At 39.4% G+C, this 17,151-nt stretch overlaps 1 protein-coding gene across 5 annotated transcripts in view; it reads right to left on the minus strand.

Annotated features, from left to right (window-relative positions):
* The window catches only part of MPPED1 (metallophosphoesterase domain containing 1), a 65,946-nt gene extending 49,122 nt beyond the window's left edge, over positions 1 to 16,824 (minus strand). The window contains exons 1-2 of one of the 5 annotated variants that reach the window (XM_054088703.1): positions 16,480 to 16,676; positions 2,388 to 2,653 (exon numbers count right to left, since the gene is read on the minus strand). In XM_054088703.1, coding sequence (XP_053944678.1) covers positions 2,388 to 2,539 — 152 coding nt within the window. In that variant the 5' untranslated portion in view covers positions 2,540 to 2,653; positions 16,480 to 16,676. Of the gene's footprint in view, positions 1 to 2,387; positions 2,654 to 5,407; positions 5,926 to 7,373; positions 7,530 to 15,862; positions 16,259 to 16,479; positions 16,677 to 16,736 lie in introns of those variants that run through there. The other 4 variants (XM_054088694.1, XM_054088714.1, XM_054088709.1 and 1 more) reach the window with 4 other exon arrangements.
* Between the last annotated feature and the right edge of the window lie 327 nt (positions 16,825 to 17,151).

Raw genomic sequence — 17,151 nt, forward strand, 5'->3', positions numbered from 1 at the left:
AAGCAGCTGTTACACCAACACCCAGTGCACTACTTACAGCACGTGCAGAGGAATGAAGATCTGCTGATTATTTTTGCCCAAGTGCTTTTGTTTTTCTTTAAACCAGTATGAAAACTTGCAGAAAAAAAATTGAAAAGCAAAGTTAAAAAAATCTCAGAGTGAAAACACTGCCAGAGGTTCATTTATAAACCAGACTTCAGTGGTTTCACAATGGAGCAAGGCAGGAACTTCCCAGAAATAACTAATGGACTTGAAAACACTATCAGAATTTACCACCATTCTTGTCAGTTGCAAGTCTCACAACACAGGAATATCAGACTAAGATAGGGCTAGGAAAGGGCTGTTGAGGTGTTATGGGCAATAGAAGTGAAATAAGAAACACAAAGATGCATGGAAGACCAAGGAAGAATTCAGAAGAAAAGAAAAGAAGCACAAAAAACTCCTGCGGTTAAAGTAGTTTACCACAAGTTCAGATGTTAACTGGCTACATGAAATCTGTTTATGATTACCTGCAATATCATTAATCTAGGTATTTTGAACTCTACACAAAGAGTGGCAAAGTCCTCACCTCCCTGAAGTCAGCAACAAAAACTTGCATGGACTAAAGCAGGGCTAAGATTTCACTCATAACAACCATGTGAATAAAAGGTGCTTTTGTTACACTTTTTATGTCTGCTCCTCCCTTCTTTGTTACTATTCTAGTCATTGCTAGCAGGCAAAAGCAATCCTGCTGGTATTCAGAAACATTATTTACAATTTCTGCACCAAGAGAAAAAGCAGGTGAAATTTTAGTAAGTGTTTCAATTTATTTAGCCTGGCTTTCTATTTGCACAAGCTTCTTCAATAGTATTAATCATTCTTGAGAGATTGCTAAACTCTTCTCAGGAACCATTTTCTAAGGACAGCTTATTTTCAACTGCTTGCTTAGGTGCTGAACTTCCATCGTGCAGTTGTCTAGCGGCCTTACCCCTAGTATGATTTGTTACTGATTAGAAGTTCAAACAGCATATTGTCCAGTACCAGGTGGATACTAATAACTTACCTTCAGCCAAGTAAAAAACACTCCGCTTTTAAGAAAAGTGAACAAATTCATGAGTCCCCAGGAACTATCTGAATATCCACAAAGAATGGCTATGCCTCAACAAATAAAGAAACCTACATTGCTGAAACCACGTTTGTTTGTGGTTTGCCTCAACATTTGCCAGCTCTATAAACAAAAGATGTTTCCCAGTGCTAACACTCATTTTACCGTTTGCATTTCAATAGTCCCTAAAAACTCTCAACACAGATCATAAGTTAATACACTGTACTGAAAAACTGAGCGTCTGCTCGCAACCCTAGTGTACATATATATGTAAGTCGTCAGGTTTCTTTTAATATAAAATCTAATTTATGCCAAAGAATTAGTAAGCATACATTAAATAGAGATTTAGCATTCAACTAGTTATAATTGCTGAGTTTTTTAACTGCAGAAGTCATGCTCTATGTTTGTAAACTACCAAATCATATTAAATACCAAAAACGTGAATGTGATTACTTAATCAGTCTTCCTAGAAGAAAAAGTTTCCTTTAATAAAAATTAAAACCAGCCTTCTGATCTAAAGATAAGGCTGCTTCCTTCTTTAATAAACACAATAAAATGGTGCACACATTTTTATTCCCTATAAAAATATTTTACAGTAGAATTTTATACTTAATTTATTTGTAATAGTCTTACTGTTTCGCTTTTCCTTCTAGCTTTAGACTTTATGGCAGGCTTCATTTTGTAGTTATAATTCTTCATTTTAAATTACAAGTAAATCATTTAGAGCAGTTAATTTTACTGGTGTTGTCATTATATAAGAAGTCAGAAACAAACACATTATTTTAATTACTCTTTAAGGACGCAGTATCTTCAGCACATCAATATGAAAGTAAGTTGCCAGATGGGTGCCCACACTATTTTATTTATTGATATGATTTTCCCCTTGCATGTAGCTGTAATATAACTAACTAAACAGTATGTGTTATACAGATACAAGCTTGATATTTTCAACAGCTATTTACTTCAATAAGCAAGCACACAATGCAAACACACATTATTAAGATTGCAGGAAGTATCATCCTTGTAGCATCACTTATTACACTGCTTGCTGTTTCTCTTTTTAATACGTTAAGTGTTATGTATTAAAAGTTACATTAGTGCAGTTATCCTTCCCCCATTCCTTAACAAAGTAATTATACTTTCCAAATGGACTGATTTTGTATCATTATTGTAAATATTATTAGAAAGAAAGCAAAACAGTGCTCTTTAAACTCTTTTTGACTGGTCCATCAAGTACCACATCAACAAGGCAATAACAATTCAGAAGGCTGTGCTAGAGCAATAACAAAACTATAATACTTACATTTGCACATGTGGGGGCTGAAAACGTCCCTGGTTAATGTTGTAGAACGTGAAAGCCTGTGTGGGGTTAGAGCTGTACTCATCCACTTCAATTATGAGTCTACTGTGCTGATGTCTTCTAGCTGCCACAATGTGCGACTGGGCGAAAGCCATGCTTGCAATGTGCAGTTCAGTTTTTTCAGGCGATCATATCTGCTATCTTCCTACATCGACGGAAGACCACCATGACATCTCCTTACCCAGTCAGCACACTCTCCTCTGAAAAACCTAAAAGCAGATTGAAGAGACGGAACATAACTGTTGGACAGCTACATCTGTTTGGCATTCGCTTTATTTAATATGAGATGAAGATGAAGGGATGAAGAGTCTCAGCTCAAAGAACTCATCACAAACCCTTCCAACTTAGCAATTTGATGAACACAATTTAGTTGGGAGTGGGAAGTAGGGAGTGGAAGTAAATTTGCTGAAGAACACAGGGACAACTTGCTCAGATATTTCAGACATTTAATACAAATGTAAAAGATAAGGCAGTCATTCTTCAGAAGTGCACATCAAATAATAATGTTTCTTCAACAAAATCATTTACTTTCCTTTCTTTTTTTAATCACATTGCTGAATGTTTATTCCCCATCCTCTTTCAAAAATAAAAAACAACCAAACCTGAAAATTAATACATTGCTGTGCAAGTCTAAAATCTGAGTTAATTAAACAAGAATCCATTTGACCAATTCTTCAAAAAGTCCATGGCTATTTATTACTGGGATTGTTCTTTACAGCCTAAGGAGCACAGCAAACAGCTTTCCATGCACTTGCTCCTGGTTTTATAGTATAACTCAAGGAACTCCTGACACAGACAGGAAGGGCTCCTCCCTTCAAACACATTCTCTTCTCAGATAGCATCAGCCCAACACTCTGGACTCACTGGAAAAGAAAGTGACTCAAAGGCTAACACAGAGTTAAATGTTATTAAACATTAAAAAAGTAAAATCCATACAGGTTTTATGTTTGGGAGTAAATTTTTCCCAGAAGGTTATGCAAGTCTAGAAGAGCAGCACTGAAAATGGGTAGAGGAACAGCAAAGTGAAATCAACTGGAATGCAGAGTATCCCCTAGAAACAGCAGAAAGTAATTTAAATGTGAGTTTTACTTTTGTTTCCCAGTTTTAATAAAAAATGGATTATAAGCTATAAAGGTGGGTATTTTTACAGTATAATGTTGCATCCTTTTTAGAAGTTGTCTCTCTTAAATATTTACTTTCACACAAGCAAGTATTCTTTTCTTCTAGGGAATATAAGTAATCTGCTTTAGAAGATGTATTTCATGAAAAGCCATGCTAGAATGCAGCAATTAATTTAATATGTGCAGTTCCTGTACAGCAGGACTATGAGTATTTCATGTGACCTTGCTGATATGCCTCACTCCCATTCTGAAGGGACCACTGCCAAGAGTGATGGATGAGGAAAGTCTTCATAGTCAAATTTTTAAAACTGTTTATAGGTACTTAGGTCCAACTCAGTTCCAGTAGCAATCAAGCACCTAAGCATCTTTAAAAATATGGGCTTCAGTCCTTTGCTTAACTACTATGGATGTTAAGTGCTCCAAAAAGTGGTGGTGTATTTTTGTTTCGGGAAATCTTGTCCTTTGGAAACTGAAATGATTCAGTTCAGTTTTGTTACTTGCTGAATGGCTGTAAAATGATGACAACTTGCTGTCACTAATAACCCAAGGATAACAGTCTGAGAATAAAGGAGCAGCTTCCTTCATGCCCTCCCCTAGAATTGAGTGGTAAGGAAGTGGTAGAATAACAACAAAGAAAATTTTGGATTTTAAATACCCTCAGATGCAGTGTTCAGGCTACAGAACAAGCAGCAGCACAAAGAAATGTGCCAGAGCAGGGGAAGAGAAGGGAGGCACGATCCGTGTAAGAATAATCAAGTACAAATTGCTGCATTTAGAAAATAAGAAATAATGATGGCAGATGTGAAGAATCCTCCCTGAGGAGATTCCTGTATTAAATGATGCATTTGTAAAGAAGTTTGACTAGGCAAGGTCAGAGATTTTACAGGGGCAAACTGTTCTAAGTGAACCTACTTATGTTTAAAAGAAACTATTAAAATCGGTGACCTCTAGAAATATTCTCCAATAAGATTAATAATTCATGATTCCACAGCTCTACATAGGGATTTCAAACTACCTGAAAAACACAGCCTTTGGTTTATAATTCAGGGATTATACCCACTTTATACACAACTGAACTAAAGTTGCAAAGGAGTTAAGACACAGCCTTAAGGATGTTGAATCTCTCTTTGGCCTTTGTAAAGCCTCAGGTGCTCAGAGCAGCTGAGAAAACGCCTTCTGTCAGCCTCCTGTTTGGGTCCTGTCTTTTATGAGTTCTCTCAAGTTACACATCAAATCTGCTACAGAAACAGCAGATGTATGCAGGAACCCCAACATGCAATCTCGATCCCCACTCCCTCTTTCTGCGTAAGTAGAAAATAGTACTTACCAACGTAAACTAAGTCAAAATAACAAATTTGCCAATAGAAGTAAAGCACAGCCAGCACACTGCTGATAAATACCCTACAGTGCTGAAGTGTTCTTTTAAGCAAGAAATATATCCTTGCACACGTGAGAGTGTATGAATCACACCATTAGGCCAGCTTGAGAGCATGCTAGCTAGCCACAGACAATTCAGCACGTTCACCATATAACATGTAGAAAACAGGAAGACAATGTATTTCACTTGAGGTAAGGAAAAAAAAAAAAAAGTGATGTGACAGCATTGCTAAGCCTTCTGCCAAATGACAGTCACCCAATGTCAGCCCTGGACACCTAAAAAGCAGCCCAGACTAGAGAAGAAAAGAAGCCAGATCCTGCAATAAAAATAAAATAACTAGGAATCACATGAATGGCTTGTGCTAAACAAAAATCAGACATGTAGCACACATAGTAAGTACAATTCAATAGCAAGCTTAATTCAAGATCATTTCAGAAACATACACAGATGTCTTTGAACCTTACCTTTCAGTCTAGGCTTTTCTTCTTGCATAAGTGGTTGGCTGACTACTAACATTCTCGGTGTTCGACAGAACAAGCTGTCTCTTTCCAGTTTGACTGATAACCAGACTGACACCCATTACTCCTCTCTTTCTGTTTCCATTTCCAATAGTCCTCCAAATCATAACATTTTCTTTAATATTCTGAAATTTCTTTCTTTCCCAAACCAGAGTATAAAATGCAGCAGGGAAATAATTATCTGCTTCTACAGCATGCAAGTTTTAAAATTATATGCCCAGCATTACCAACACAGAGGAGTAAGACTCAAATCCCCACAGCAACAACATGCTAACCATCTTCTTCCCCCAGACTTACGGAGCTGCGGGATGTCTGCCAGGGAAAAACAGAGAATGCAAAAAGGACTGCAAGAACATGAATACTAAAATAAATATCACAAACCGGGCTGTTAGAATCACAGACTCAGAAACGCTATTAAACCTGCTAAACCATCTTCTTACGGATAGCAGGAATGTTCTCCATATCTTATTTTTCCGCTGCTTTCTCTAGCATGTGCTCAAATGTTCAAAGAGCCCTGACCCAAAGTCCACTATGTACAATAGACACAGCTCCACCATCTTCAGAAGGCTTTGCATCAAGAAATAAACTATGCGGACTGCAACATCTCTCCTGAGTTATTACTGGACTAGGCAGGTGCTTGAATCCAGACATATATTAAAGTTCTTTGATGAGGTCCTCAAATAAATCTTTGTATTAAGATTTTTTTTTACTTTTTCAGCCTAAAATTCCTGGTATTTTCATCTCACAGCCTTTTTGTATAGCTGGCATAACTACTTCCCTCTTTTACATAAAATTTCTAGGCATTTTATGCATCCTATTTCTCTTTTTTCCCATTTCAAGCCAACATTTTATTTAATCTCACTTCTTCACTCACAGATTCTCCTTTATTCTGTGTTCATCCTTGAGTTCACTCTCATGTCCCGTCTCTCGCAATATCTCATTCCATCATTTCCACTGTTCAGTTCATCATCTACCCTTTGCCTCAAACCCAAAAACAACACTGAGACTTCTTGAAATCATTCCAGTAACACACAATATTAATCTAGACTTGAAAACAACATGGTTCAAGCAAATGTCACTGAAATAGTAATTAGAAACTATGGTAACATACTGATAATGATAATATTTAAAAAAAAAAAAAAGAAGTTATAAATTAAGAGAGAAAACTGTGAAGGAGTTCTCTGTTGAGCAGTGAACTTCATTCACTAAATTACAAAAAATCTGGAACCAAGAAGCACAACATGGCTCTAGCACACCCCTGCAAGAGTTGAGAGGAGCAGTAACTACATTTTGCACTAGTAACAGTGAGATAACAAACAAAGAAGAGGATGCTGCGACCCTCGACAGTATCAAAATCAGTGGCAAAGAGGCAGCTACAGAAAACACGTTAGTTTTGTTCAGAGTCTGACAAGCTGGGATTTGGGGAGGCAACAAAGAAATGAAATGTAGTATCAAAGGTGTTTTCATGCAGCTATAAAACATCAAAGCGATATATTTTCACGGAAAGACGGTAAAACAAGATCAGTAAAATACCTTAAAGAAGCACATGAGAGTTTGTGATAGACCACCTACTGACACACTTGCTTCTTGCGCAAATCTTGGATACCGCTAAGAAGAAACTCTTCCAAGAGCCTTATGAAGAGTTCAGGCCTTTCTCTATACTACACTGCAGCACTCTTCGTAAACTGTCAGGTCACTCTTTACACAGGGAAGTAGATCCTTTATTTAAACCCCGAAAGAGTATTATGCAGCAATGGTCCCAACTGTCATAATAACATTCTCATAACCACTAGTGATTAGCTTCATCGTCACAAATTACTACTTTTGTTTCATCCCCTCCTCCCAAAAAAAGCTTGCTATAGACTGACCAGCCATAAGCAAACATACTGGAATTAACAAAATAGTCACTTACTATGAGAAAAAGGATGAAAATGCTAAAGATTTTTTGCTGTCTAAAATATCCATTTCCAATACTCGAGAAAAGCCAGTCAATGGAATTAGTCTGCTATCTTCAGTCTGCCATCAGGAAATGAATACTGAAATAATCCTTAAAAAGGCATTATTCTGTGGGAAAGGACGAGCCAGGCAAATCACTCTGCAAATGAAAGCTTTTCCAAACGGATACACCCTTGTCTTCCTCCAACCACCAAGTCTCCCCCTTTAGGAGACCGGTTTGGACTTGTTTGACAAATAAGGACTTCAAACTGAAGGCAGCATAATCAAATGCCATCGAGACACTTGTAGAATATATGGTTGATCATGCACATTTCTACTGATGGAATCATTAGGCTTTCTAAATGAATACAATTTGTCCTAGACAGAAACATTTCCCACTGCATTTACAAAATAAACAAATAAAAATGCTGTGTATCAAAGTGAAATATGCACTTACAAGCCCCTTCTCCCAAAGCAACCATTTAATGTACCTGCAATTTGTGTCAATGAGAACTAAACAACAGCATTAAAAAACCAACAAACTCCTCGAAGGCATCTAAATTACAATCTTATAACCTGTGATGCTATTTAAGGTGTTCATCACCCTTATGAACCTCCTACAGTTCTTAATGATGAATGTGGTGACCTCAAAATCCTGCCGGGAAACCAAACCAGCTACGTCAGCTACAGAAGCCGTATGGCATTTGAGAGGATCAGTTTTCCTAAATGCCAGTTTAGCAGTGGTGAAACATGCCAGGGTGACAGTCTTGAAGCCTGCAGCCCTCCATCCCCAGCACAGAGGGGCTGGCACCCATGCCAGGCTTGGCACACTTCCCTGCCAGTCTGCATGCCTCGGGCCCGCTGCAGAGACCACTGCGGGAGGGCAGTTCCAACTCTGCATCCATACAGGCTAAAAAATACCCAGTTTTAAACAGCAAATAAATATACAAATTTGAGTCAGCTGTGTAATGCAGATTAATCTTAAAATAAAATAAAATAAAATAAAATAAAATAAAATAAAATAAAATAAAATAGACTCACCAATTCATTCTGTGAGTATAAAGAGATGGCAACACACACTGCTCCATCTGCTCCTTGGGGCATAACATGCATGTATATTACTGTGCAAATCTGTAAAGTTGTCTTAAGGTCGAAAATTGGAATAAAACCTTACATGACTATTTATCATGGTTCACAATCCTCATCTGCTAACTGGAGCACATACAGTGCACTATGGTAGGACCCTCATTTTCAAAACCTTTGCCAATGGAGTATCTTTAATTGAAAGAGATCACAGACATCACGTTTTTCAGTCTTCACTTTCTTCAGTGGCTACTGCTGAAATAAGTTATATCATCCTCATGATTTATTAAGGCAACTCTTTGGATGGTCTTTTTAAAACATGTCTGAGACGGTTTTCTATGCCAGTTAAGTGTTATCAGTTGAATAATAGTCAGTTCTATGACCACACCTTTTCCCTGGAAGTGAGAGCTATTCCCACTCATCATGCTGAGTTACCTGTATGCCTCAAAATCCTTCTGACTTCTACGAGAAGAAATGCAAAAATATCCTCTTCTGTCCAGAATCTCCTATTTCACCTATCAATGAATAGTTCAGTGCCTGTTCACACATATTTGGTAACTGCAGATCAATAGGGCACTGAAAAATCTGGTTTGTAACGTGAAAAAAAGTCAGTGACTTAAGTAAGACCTCTTATTTCTCTGTAATTACAATTACCTTAACCTGCATTAGAAAAACAACAAACTAAATCTCCCAAGATATTTTTTACCATGCTAAAATACACATAACTGTTGTCCTTTGCTCATTATAATGACCTATCAAATAAGGTATGACAAAATTCTTCACAGAAATTAATTTTTTTCTTCAAATTATTTTTTTTCCATTGCTCCCAAACACAAGTATTATACATGTTTGTCTCATTATATTAGTTATAAAGAACACTGACGTACCTGTTATCTTCAACTGCCATAAAAAGATTATATAGCTACAGCAAATAGGAAATGAGAGAAATTCTTTGTCTTTTGGAACTATGCCCTAAAATCCACTTCTGTGGAGTTTCCTCCACAAATATATTGTACCTATTACATGCCAAAGTTCTGATCAGGTATCCAGAAAAAGAGATGAATGAGTTCAGAAAACACCAAAACTATACATTTGCCTATGAAATCTGATTCTGTATTTATTTAACCAGTTATCACTTAGAAACCTTCTTAGCTAGTCTTATTTTGAATGATGATTGTATGATTTTTGATTACTTTTCCTCATTTCTCTACCTAGGTTCCCAAAACTACAGTAACTGAATATTCTATTTATGAAGATTTTATTTTATTTGGGCTCATCAGCAGTATCATTTTCTGAATCAAATTCTCATCCATACAAATAACTGTTCATTTATTCAATTTAAAAAATAAACACAACCTAATACTGCTTTGTTTTCAACTTAAACTTCAACTTTACAATACATCCAAGTTTTAGATTTAAATACTGCAATATTCTAAGAATTAAAAACAGACTGAACATTTGTAAAAACTAAATGCATTATTTTAATACCACATACAATCTTGCCCGAATGTATTTTGGGGCATATTTGAATATTTAAATGGATACGTTTTTCTTAAGTAAAATCAAATCTTTTCCCTGAAAAATACATCGTTTTGGCTAAACATTACCTGTAGTTATCCCAAAATACCTGCAGAGGTACTAATCTGTTTAAGTAATTACCTCTAGGTAAGGAAATTTTAAATAAATATCTAAAAGCCACAAAACTCATTCTCACTCTAAAAAAACTTGCCTTCATCTCTTGCAGTATTTCAAAACCTAGTACTCTTCTGAAAAGCATGAGTATATATTCATAAAAGACAAATTTCAAGTCCCTAAATGATAATATTAATTCTAAAGGAAAACATCTAAAAATACAGGTTAGGAGGGAAAAGTATCAAAAATGGACATTCCAACAGGAATAAATTAGGGCTGTGGGGATTTGAGTCTACATTTCAGTCTGCAATTTGGGCATGTCATCTGATTAAGCTCTTGAATACCTTAAAATATTATTTACTGAGAAGACTATGTAAGTACTGAAACAGTATATATTTAAAAAACAGTTTGGCTTCATTTTTAACTTAAGAATGTTCTTTTACTTCACACTTCTGTGACAATTGGCCCCACACTCATTTTCTATCCTGAATCATTTGGTCAAGTCCCACTTGCCTGCAAAACATACTTTATCCAAGCCAATTTCAATGGAAATTGTGTATAAATGCACAGACTTTGACCAATTTGATCATTCATGCGAATCTGAGGGCAGAATATATCCAGCTTAGCGTGTCCACTGTGATGCCAAAATTACATCAGTATATGTCAAAGCCCAATGCTTGAGCAGAGGACTATTTTAGTAGACAATTCAAGCAGTTTTCATGTGAGCATTCAAAATCAGTGTTGGTCACCAGCAGCGTTAGTCTGTGGATCAGCAAAGTACAGCAGAGGTGCTGGGGTGGCTCTAGGCAGAGGTGACTGGGCACACAGCATCCCCGAACAGCGAGCAGCACAGGCAGTGCCTCCACTGCTCCGAGTTTAGCAGGAGCTGAGAGCTGCTGCTTCATACACAGGCAAGTTAGTACTGGTAAGACAGTTCAGAAAGTCTTACCTTTCTGTGCAGCTCTTGGCTGCAGATAAATTTCTATTACTAATATTCTCATCTAATTTCAGAAAGAAACTTAACACTAACAGCTCTTGAAAGGTTGCTGATCTCCATGTCAATACACTAGAATGGAAAAGTGTCCAATCTATTCCTGGGGTACAAGACAAATGAAATGTCAAAGTAGTAGCAATACAATGAATATAAAGTGGGACACAGAGCACAGCTTATATGTAAATATAGTGATACTATTTCTGAGATCAGTAGATCTTATTCCTTTAAGGTCTGGAGTTAAATTAGAAAATTAATCAAGCAATTCTGTAACAGCTACATTTTTTTTCTTTTAGACATAAAACTTTGAAAATTAAGCAAACTGCCCTGTTGATTTTGTTGTTTCCACTTCTCACTCACTTAGCTGCATCCATCTTACTGAGATCCTTCAAGTCATTTGAATAATGTTCAGGCAGGGAGTAACTAGGTTTGTTCTGTTTATTTCCAGGAATCCTCCCCAGGACTGACAGAAGGAAAAAATACTCAACAGTTGTTTGGGCCACTCACTCCTATTCATTGAGTTATGTCCGCAAAGAGCCCCCCTACATGCTCCCCAGAAAACTGAAACAAAGGCAACTAAACCCTTTCCTTCAAAGAAAGGGAGGATGGATAGTACATGGGAAGCCCCAGACACACAGTCTGAAGGCAGGGGGAGCATTTCAAATCAAACAACCTGGATATTCTTCAGACCTAAAATGGATAGTGCTGATTAGCAAAGTATCCAGCCCTAGAGTGCCTACCTCACATAGGGATACCCCAGATCACTGCTCTCCCTGATGCTGAAGAGGCTACACAAAGGAGCAAAATTCAGAAGAGCTACTCTGAGAGTGCACTCATGGTACTCCATGGCAGCTAGGCTACCTTACGTGGAAGCCATCAGACTGAAAAACACTGCTTAGTCTGTGCCAAGTGACAGGAATAGCTGGTCAGCAACTGAGCCGGCTGCCTCTTAACTGTGACTCCAAGCAGTACACACAGTGCATCAGCTGATTAACTGGCTGCTTGGAAAACTCTTTTGAAAATTTTTTTTTGGACTTACTACAAATTTTCATGTCATAGAAAAGGTGCCAAAACAAAGCCACACAGTTTAGTGGTGGAAAGTGAAAAGAGATTAATATGAAAAAATATTTAGGAGGAAAATATCGAAGTAGTAAAATGAACTCACTATACATTTTGGGGTTTTCTTTTCCATTCTGACTTATTCCATGAGCATGGTAAAACCAAAACATTTGTTGGTGTTGTCAAATCAGCAGTTTCCACTGAAATGTGTTTGAAGCCAGCATTTTTTTTGGTTTCTTGTTCAAGGTACTAAATTGTTATTGACAGTAGCCAAAATTTAATACATCTCTTCCCTACTTCATTAGGCAAGGTATCTCCAACTTTTACCAAAAACTAGTAATACTACGAACAAAGTGTTCAAGGGCAAAACCAACTGCAATACAGTGAAGATAAGCCTCTGTATTACTATGTTTACACATCAGGTGAAATCCAACAACAAACTATGCTAAACACTGTACAACCATGTGGTAACAGAGTCTCTGCCCCAAACAGCTTACAGCATCCAAAACTCAAAGGATATGGGAGAAAAACTACAGCAATGCAGAGAACAGATCAGTGCAATGGCAGAGCACTATGTTCCTTTCATTTGCTTTCACGGAGAAGGAAAAAATAATCAAGATTAGCATCACAAAAGACAAAAGCAGAGAGAGAAGATGGGATATGATTAGAGTCAGTGAGAGGAATAAAAATGTGATAAGAAACAGTGTGTCATGCAAGATGTTTGAGCTATACTGCACATTAAGCAAAGTGATGCGACTGAAAGATCTGGCAAGAGAGAGCTTGGGCAAAACAGCCAATTAGGAAAAGGCAGAGAAAAAACAGTCAAAAATACCAGTAACCATCAGTCTCCTTCATATGCTGCTTCTGTAGCTGCTCCGCTGGCTTCAGTCTTTGGTTGAACGGTAAGACCCTCACTTGCCATAAGGGAAACTGGACTGGCTATATGTCAGAAGAATCAAACTTAAAAGGGCAAGAGGGTGTACCACATAAAAAAAGTAGCCTTTCAAAAAAGCAATATATACTAAATACAGTAATCTCAGGTTTAGCAGAACTGTATAAACGAGAAATATATAACAAGTAATGGCAAACACTTGCAATTGAATAGTGTTATATAAATGTATTACACCTCCAAATCTGCGAAAAAAGATGTGTCCTTACTACACTAATATTAGTAAGGCTCTCCATACTCTCTGTAAGGTTAAATGACATTACGAACCCAATCTTACTCCCATAGTAATAATGGCATTTTAAATAGCGTCTGAATGGAAAACGCTAAGCATTTTGTATCCATTTTGTATCTAGATTTGTGTAACGAATCCCGAATCAGTTAGGACTGCAAGTTACTACAGACATGCCGTGACAGTTTGTTTGTTAAATTCTAACACAACATCCACAGTGGTATCAAATCACAGCAAAAGCATCATCCTTGTTGACAGTTTCAACAATGAGGTCAAGCAGTGAGCAGTCACAGAGAATGAACCGCTCCAGAGGTGGTCACTATAGAAGTGAATAGCCATTACCGTAACAGCTTCTGCTGCTTTTTGCAACCGATCTTCTACTGGATTCCCATTCCATAACTTTGCCCAAGCACTGCATTCACATGTTATTTTATTTGTAATAACATCATCCTGAAAAGATGACTTTCCAAGAGGAAGTCAAAGGATGACCAGTGACCTTAGAGGACTCTCTTGCTTATATTTTGAAACATAACCTAGAATATCCAGAATTGCAACAGCAGTATGTTATTTAAGTTAGGCAATAACAATTAGAGACCATCTTGCTCCCAGACACTCTCATGCAGACCCCATTCACCTATGGGCAATGAGCACAGAATCCAAGCTAGTGTACTATCCAGAACATCCAAATTAAAATTCCTATCACTAGGCTTAGTCTTACTGGAGAGCTCAAATTGTACATTGTAACAGGAACATGTGAAAAGCTTTGCTCTTCCTTCAGATTACCTTACACATCCTCTTTAAATTCTTCAAAGCAAGTTCAGCAAGAATCAAATGGACCACATTGATTTATTTTTACTATGTATCATTTGAGATGAAACTCTTCCCATGGACAAAAATATAAAAATTCTCCCTTTTTATTTACTATTTGATGTTATTTTCATATGTCTGAAAAAAGAAACTGACTGGATAATTGACTATGCAGTTATCCAGTTTCAGGGGATTTTAGTCTCCTTCCTTGTAATTCAGTGGCAGAACTCTAGCTGACTTAAAAAACAGCAACCTTTTTACATACCTCTACATGTTCTACTATACAGAAGAGCCCACTCCTGCATAAATCTTCAGGTGAGGAGGACTGCATCTGAAGGTAACAGATCTGATCACATTTGGCTCCTAAAAGGACACTGTCCAGACATTGTTTTCTAATTCTGTATAATAAACTCAACTAAATAAATATGATCACACAACACTATATTCTATGAACCATTAACTCAAGAAGCAGAAACATCAACATCAGAATCAGAACTCCCTTCTGCTATACATTCCTGATGACAGACCCTGTAATGAGCACATAGCATTAAATAAAAACCATGACCTGTTTAACAGAGCACCAGCTTTATCTTTGCATTCTCTCATGTTTCTTGTTTGGTATCACAAACTAATACCAAAACAAGTATCTAAACCAGCCTAGTAGGTTTTCATACAGGGCATGAGAGGTTTACTCTTGTCTACCAAGAAGATCTGTTAATCTTTAAAACGGGCATTTTTCTCACATGAACATGCACAGGGCTTCTCAGCAGTTACTCTGCTTTAAATTAGACCAAAGAGAGCACGGACAGAAAGACATACTAAATAATGTACAAGCAAGAAATTTTAAGATTTTTCTGTCTCGCATACCTTGACACAATGAAACAAACTAAACAACCAAGCTAAAACTGTTTAAAGACACCACATTAAAATTTCATGGTAATAATGAGTATCAATCAATGGGATAGCCATTACATTTAATAATTTCCAAAAAATACATACGTTAAAAAGAAATCAATCCCAGTACACAATCAGAAAATTTACAGCGCCTGGCATCACAGAAACCGTTTACTACAGACGGGTGCCACACAGATTACCATCATATAATGACTCCTTAGCTGGCCGTCGCAAAAGATAACACTCTTTTCGGCAGTCAAATTTCAGACATGCACATTTAAAATGTTGTCTGGTATTTTAAATATCTACTGACACTCTTTTGAAAAACTGAGAGTTCACTTCATCAGGAGACAATCACAAAGTTTAATAATCTTCGCTAGTGATCAATTTATTCAGAATATCCAAAGCTCCTTCACACTAAACTACCGATGAAATTCATTGAGCCTTAACTGAAGCTGAAACTGCTATCAATACTGTACATTATCAGATCTCTTAATTATGATATCGTCCTAGGTATAGACTGTGTAAGCCAAAATCTTCAACTATTGATCATCCACCAAAGAGAATGAAATGTTTAGAGTCTTGTCTAGTTTTCATGTTTCCTATTTTTATCCTGTGTTACACACAGACACGTATATATGTTTACAAATGTATTCCACGCTACCCCACCTGAAAGTGCAAAATGCAGGTATTAAGAAAGCAACGTATTAAAGCAACGCAATCCCTACCCAATCGTCCCTCATTCTTTTCTTCTGCTCCACTGCTTTGAGCGTGCTGAATACCAAATAACGTGCAATAAATTACATGGAAATTAGCACGAACCCTGAAAAACTTATGGAACGCTTTCCTTCCGGAACAAAACTTTGGAGGTCACTAAATCCTCTTCGACGACAAAGGAAAGTTCTTCCACTTCCATCACCCCTTCCCGAGGAGGGAGCGCTGGGGTTCTCCTCGGGGGCTTCACTTCCGCGGCGGCTGTCGACACCTGAGCAGCAGGGTGGGACGGGAGAGGGGCGAGCGGGAGCCCGGAGGTCGCCGCAGCCCAGGCTCCGCGGGAACTCCGCGAACAAAGTAACTTCCCGGCGGGGCACCCGTGGGGCTGCTCTGCCCGGGAGCCCCGACAACCCTGCCGCAGGCAGAGCCAGGCGCCTTGGAGAAGTCCTTCCCCCGCTTCCGCCCCTGCCACCGCCTCGCTCTCCAGCTCCAGGGCACGGAATGACCCGAGCTGGAAGGGACACACAAGGATTAAGAACCACAGGATGGTTTGGGTCGGAAGGAACCTTAAAGATCACACAGGGACAAATCATAGGATCGCAGAATGCCGGGTTAGAAGGACCTCTGGTATCATGTGGTCCAACCTTTTTAGGTGATCTACAGTTTAAATGAGGTGGCCCAGCGCCCCGCCACGCTGAGCCTCGAACGCGCCCCGGGCAACATACCGCCAATGATCCCCGAGTCCAACTCTCATCCCCGCAGAGGCGCGCGTATCCATAGATTTCTCGGGTTTTAAGAGCAGCTACGGGGAAGCTCGGTTGGGAGAAGCGAAGCTAAGCGCGCCCGGGGGTTCGGACCCTCGCGCAGCACGGCCGGCAGAACCCTGTCCGTCTATCTGTGTGCCTGTCCGTGTCCCCGCCGCCCCCAGCCCAGCCCGGGAGGGCAGCCGGTCCCGCCCCGGGCCCGCTCCCCGCGCACTCACCCTGGCAGCCGGGCGGCTTTGAAGACGCAGGATTTCGTGCGAGCGAGCGATCGTCTCCTTCTCCCGGAGCCAGCCTCCCCTCCCCCCCCGCCTCCGCCGCCCCCACCTCTCCTTTGGTGGGGCCGGGAATCCCCCCACCGCCGGTCCTCCCCTCCTCCGCCCGTACGGGCAGCCCCCGCCGGAGCCGGGAGCGCGGCCGGGGCTGCGCCTGGGCCGCGGCCGGAGCGGCCGGGCCGGAGACAGCGGCTCCGCACCCCCGCCGGGCTGCCGCGCGCCCCCCATTTCGTCCGGGGGACGGCGGCTCCGTGAAACCCCCCCGGGGACAGCAGCTCGCGCCGCTCCGTGACCCGCGCCCCTCCCCCCCCCCGCCCGAGTACCGCAGCTCGCGCCGCTCCGTGACTCCCCCTTGACCCCC

Source organism: Cuculus canorus, chromosome 1 (assembly GCF_017976375.1).
Source record: "Cuculus canorus isolate bCucCan1 chromosome 1, bCucCan1.pri, whole genome shotgun sequence".
Lineage (NCBI taxonomy): Eukaryota > Metazoa > Chordata > Aves > Cuculiformes > Cuculidae > Cuculus > Cuculus canorus.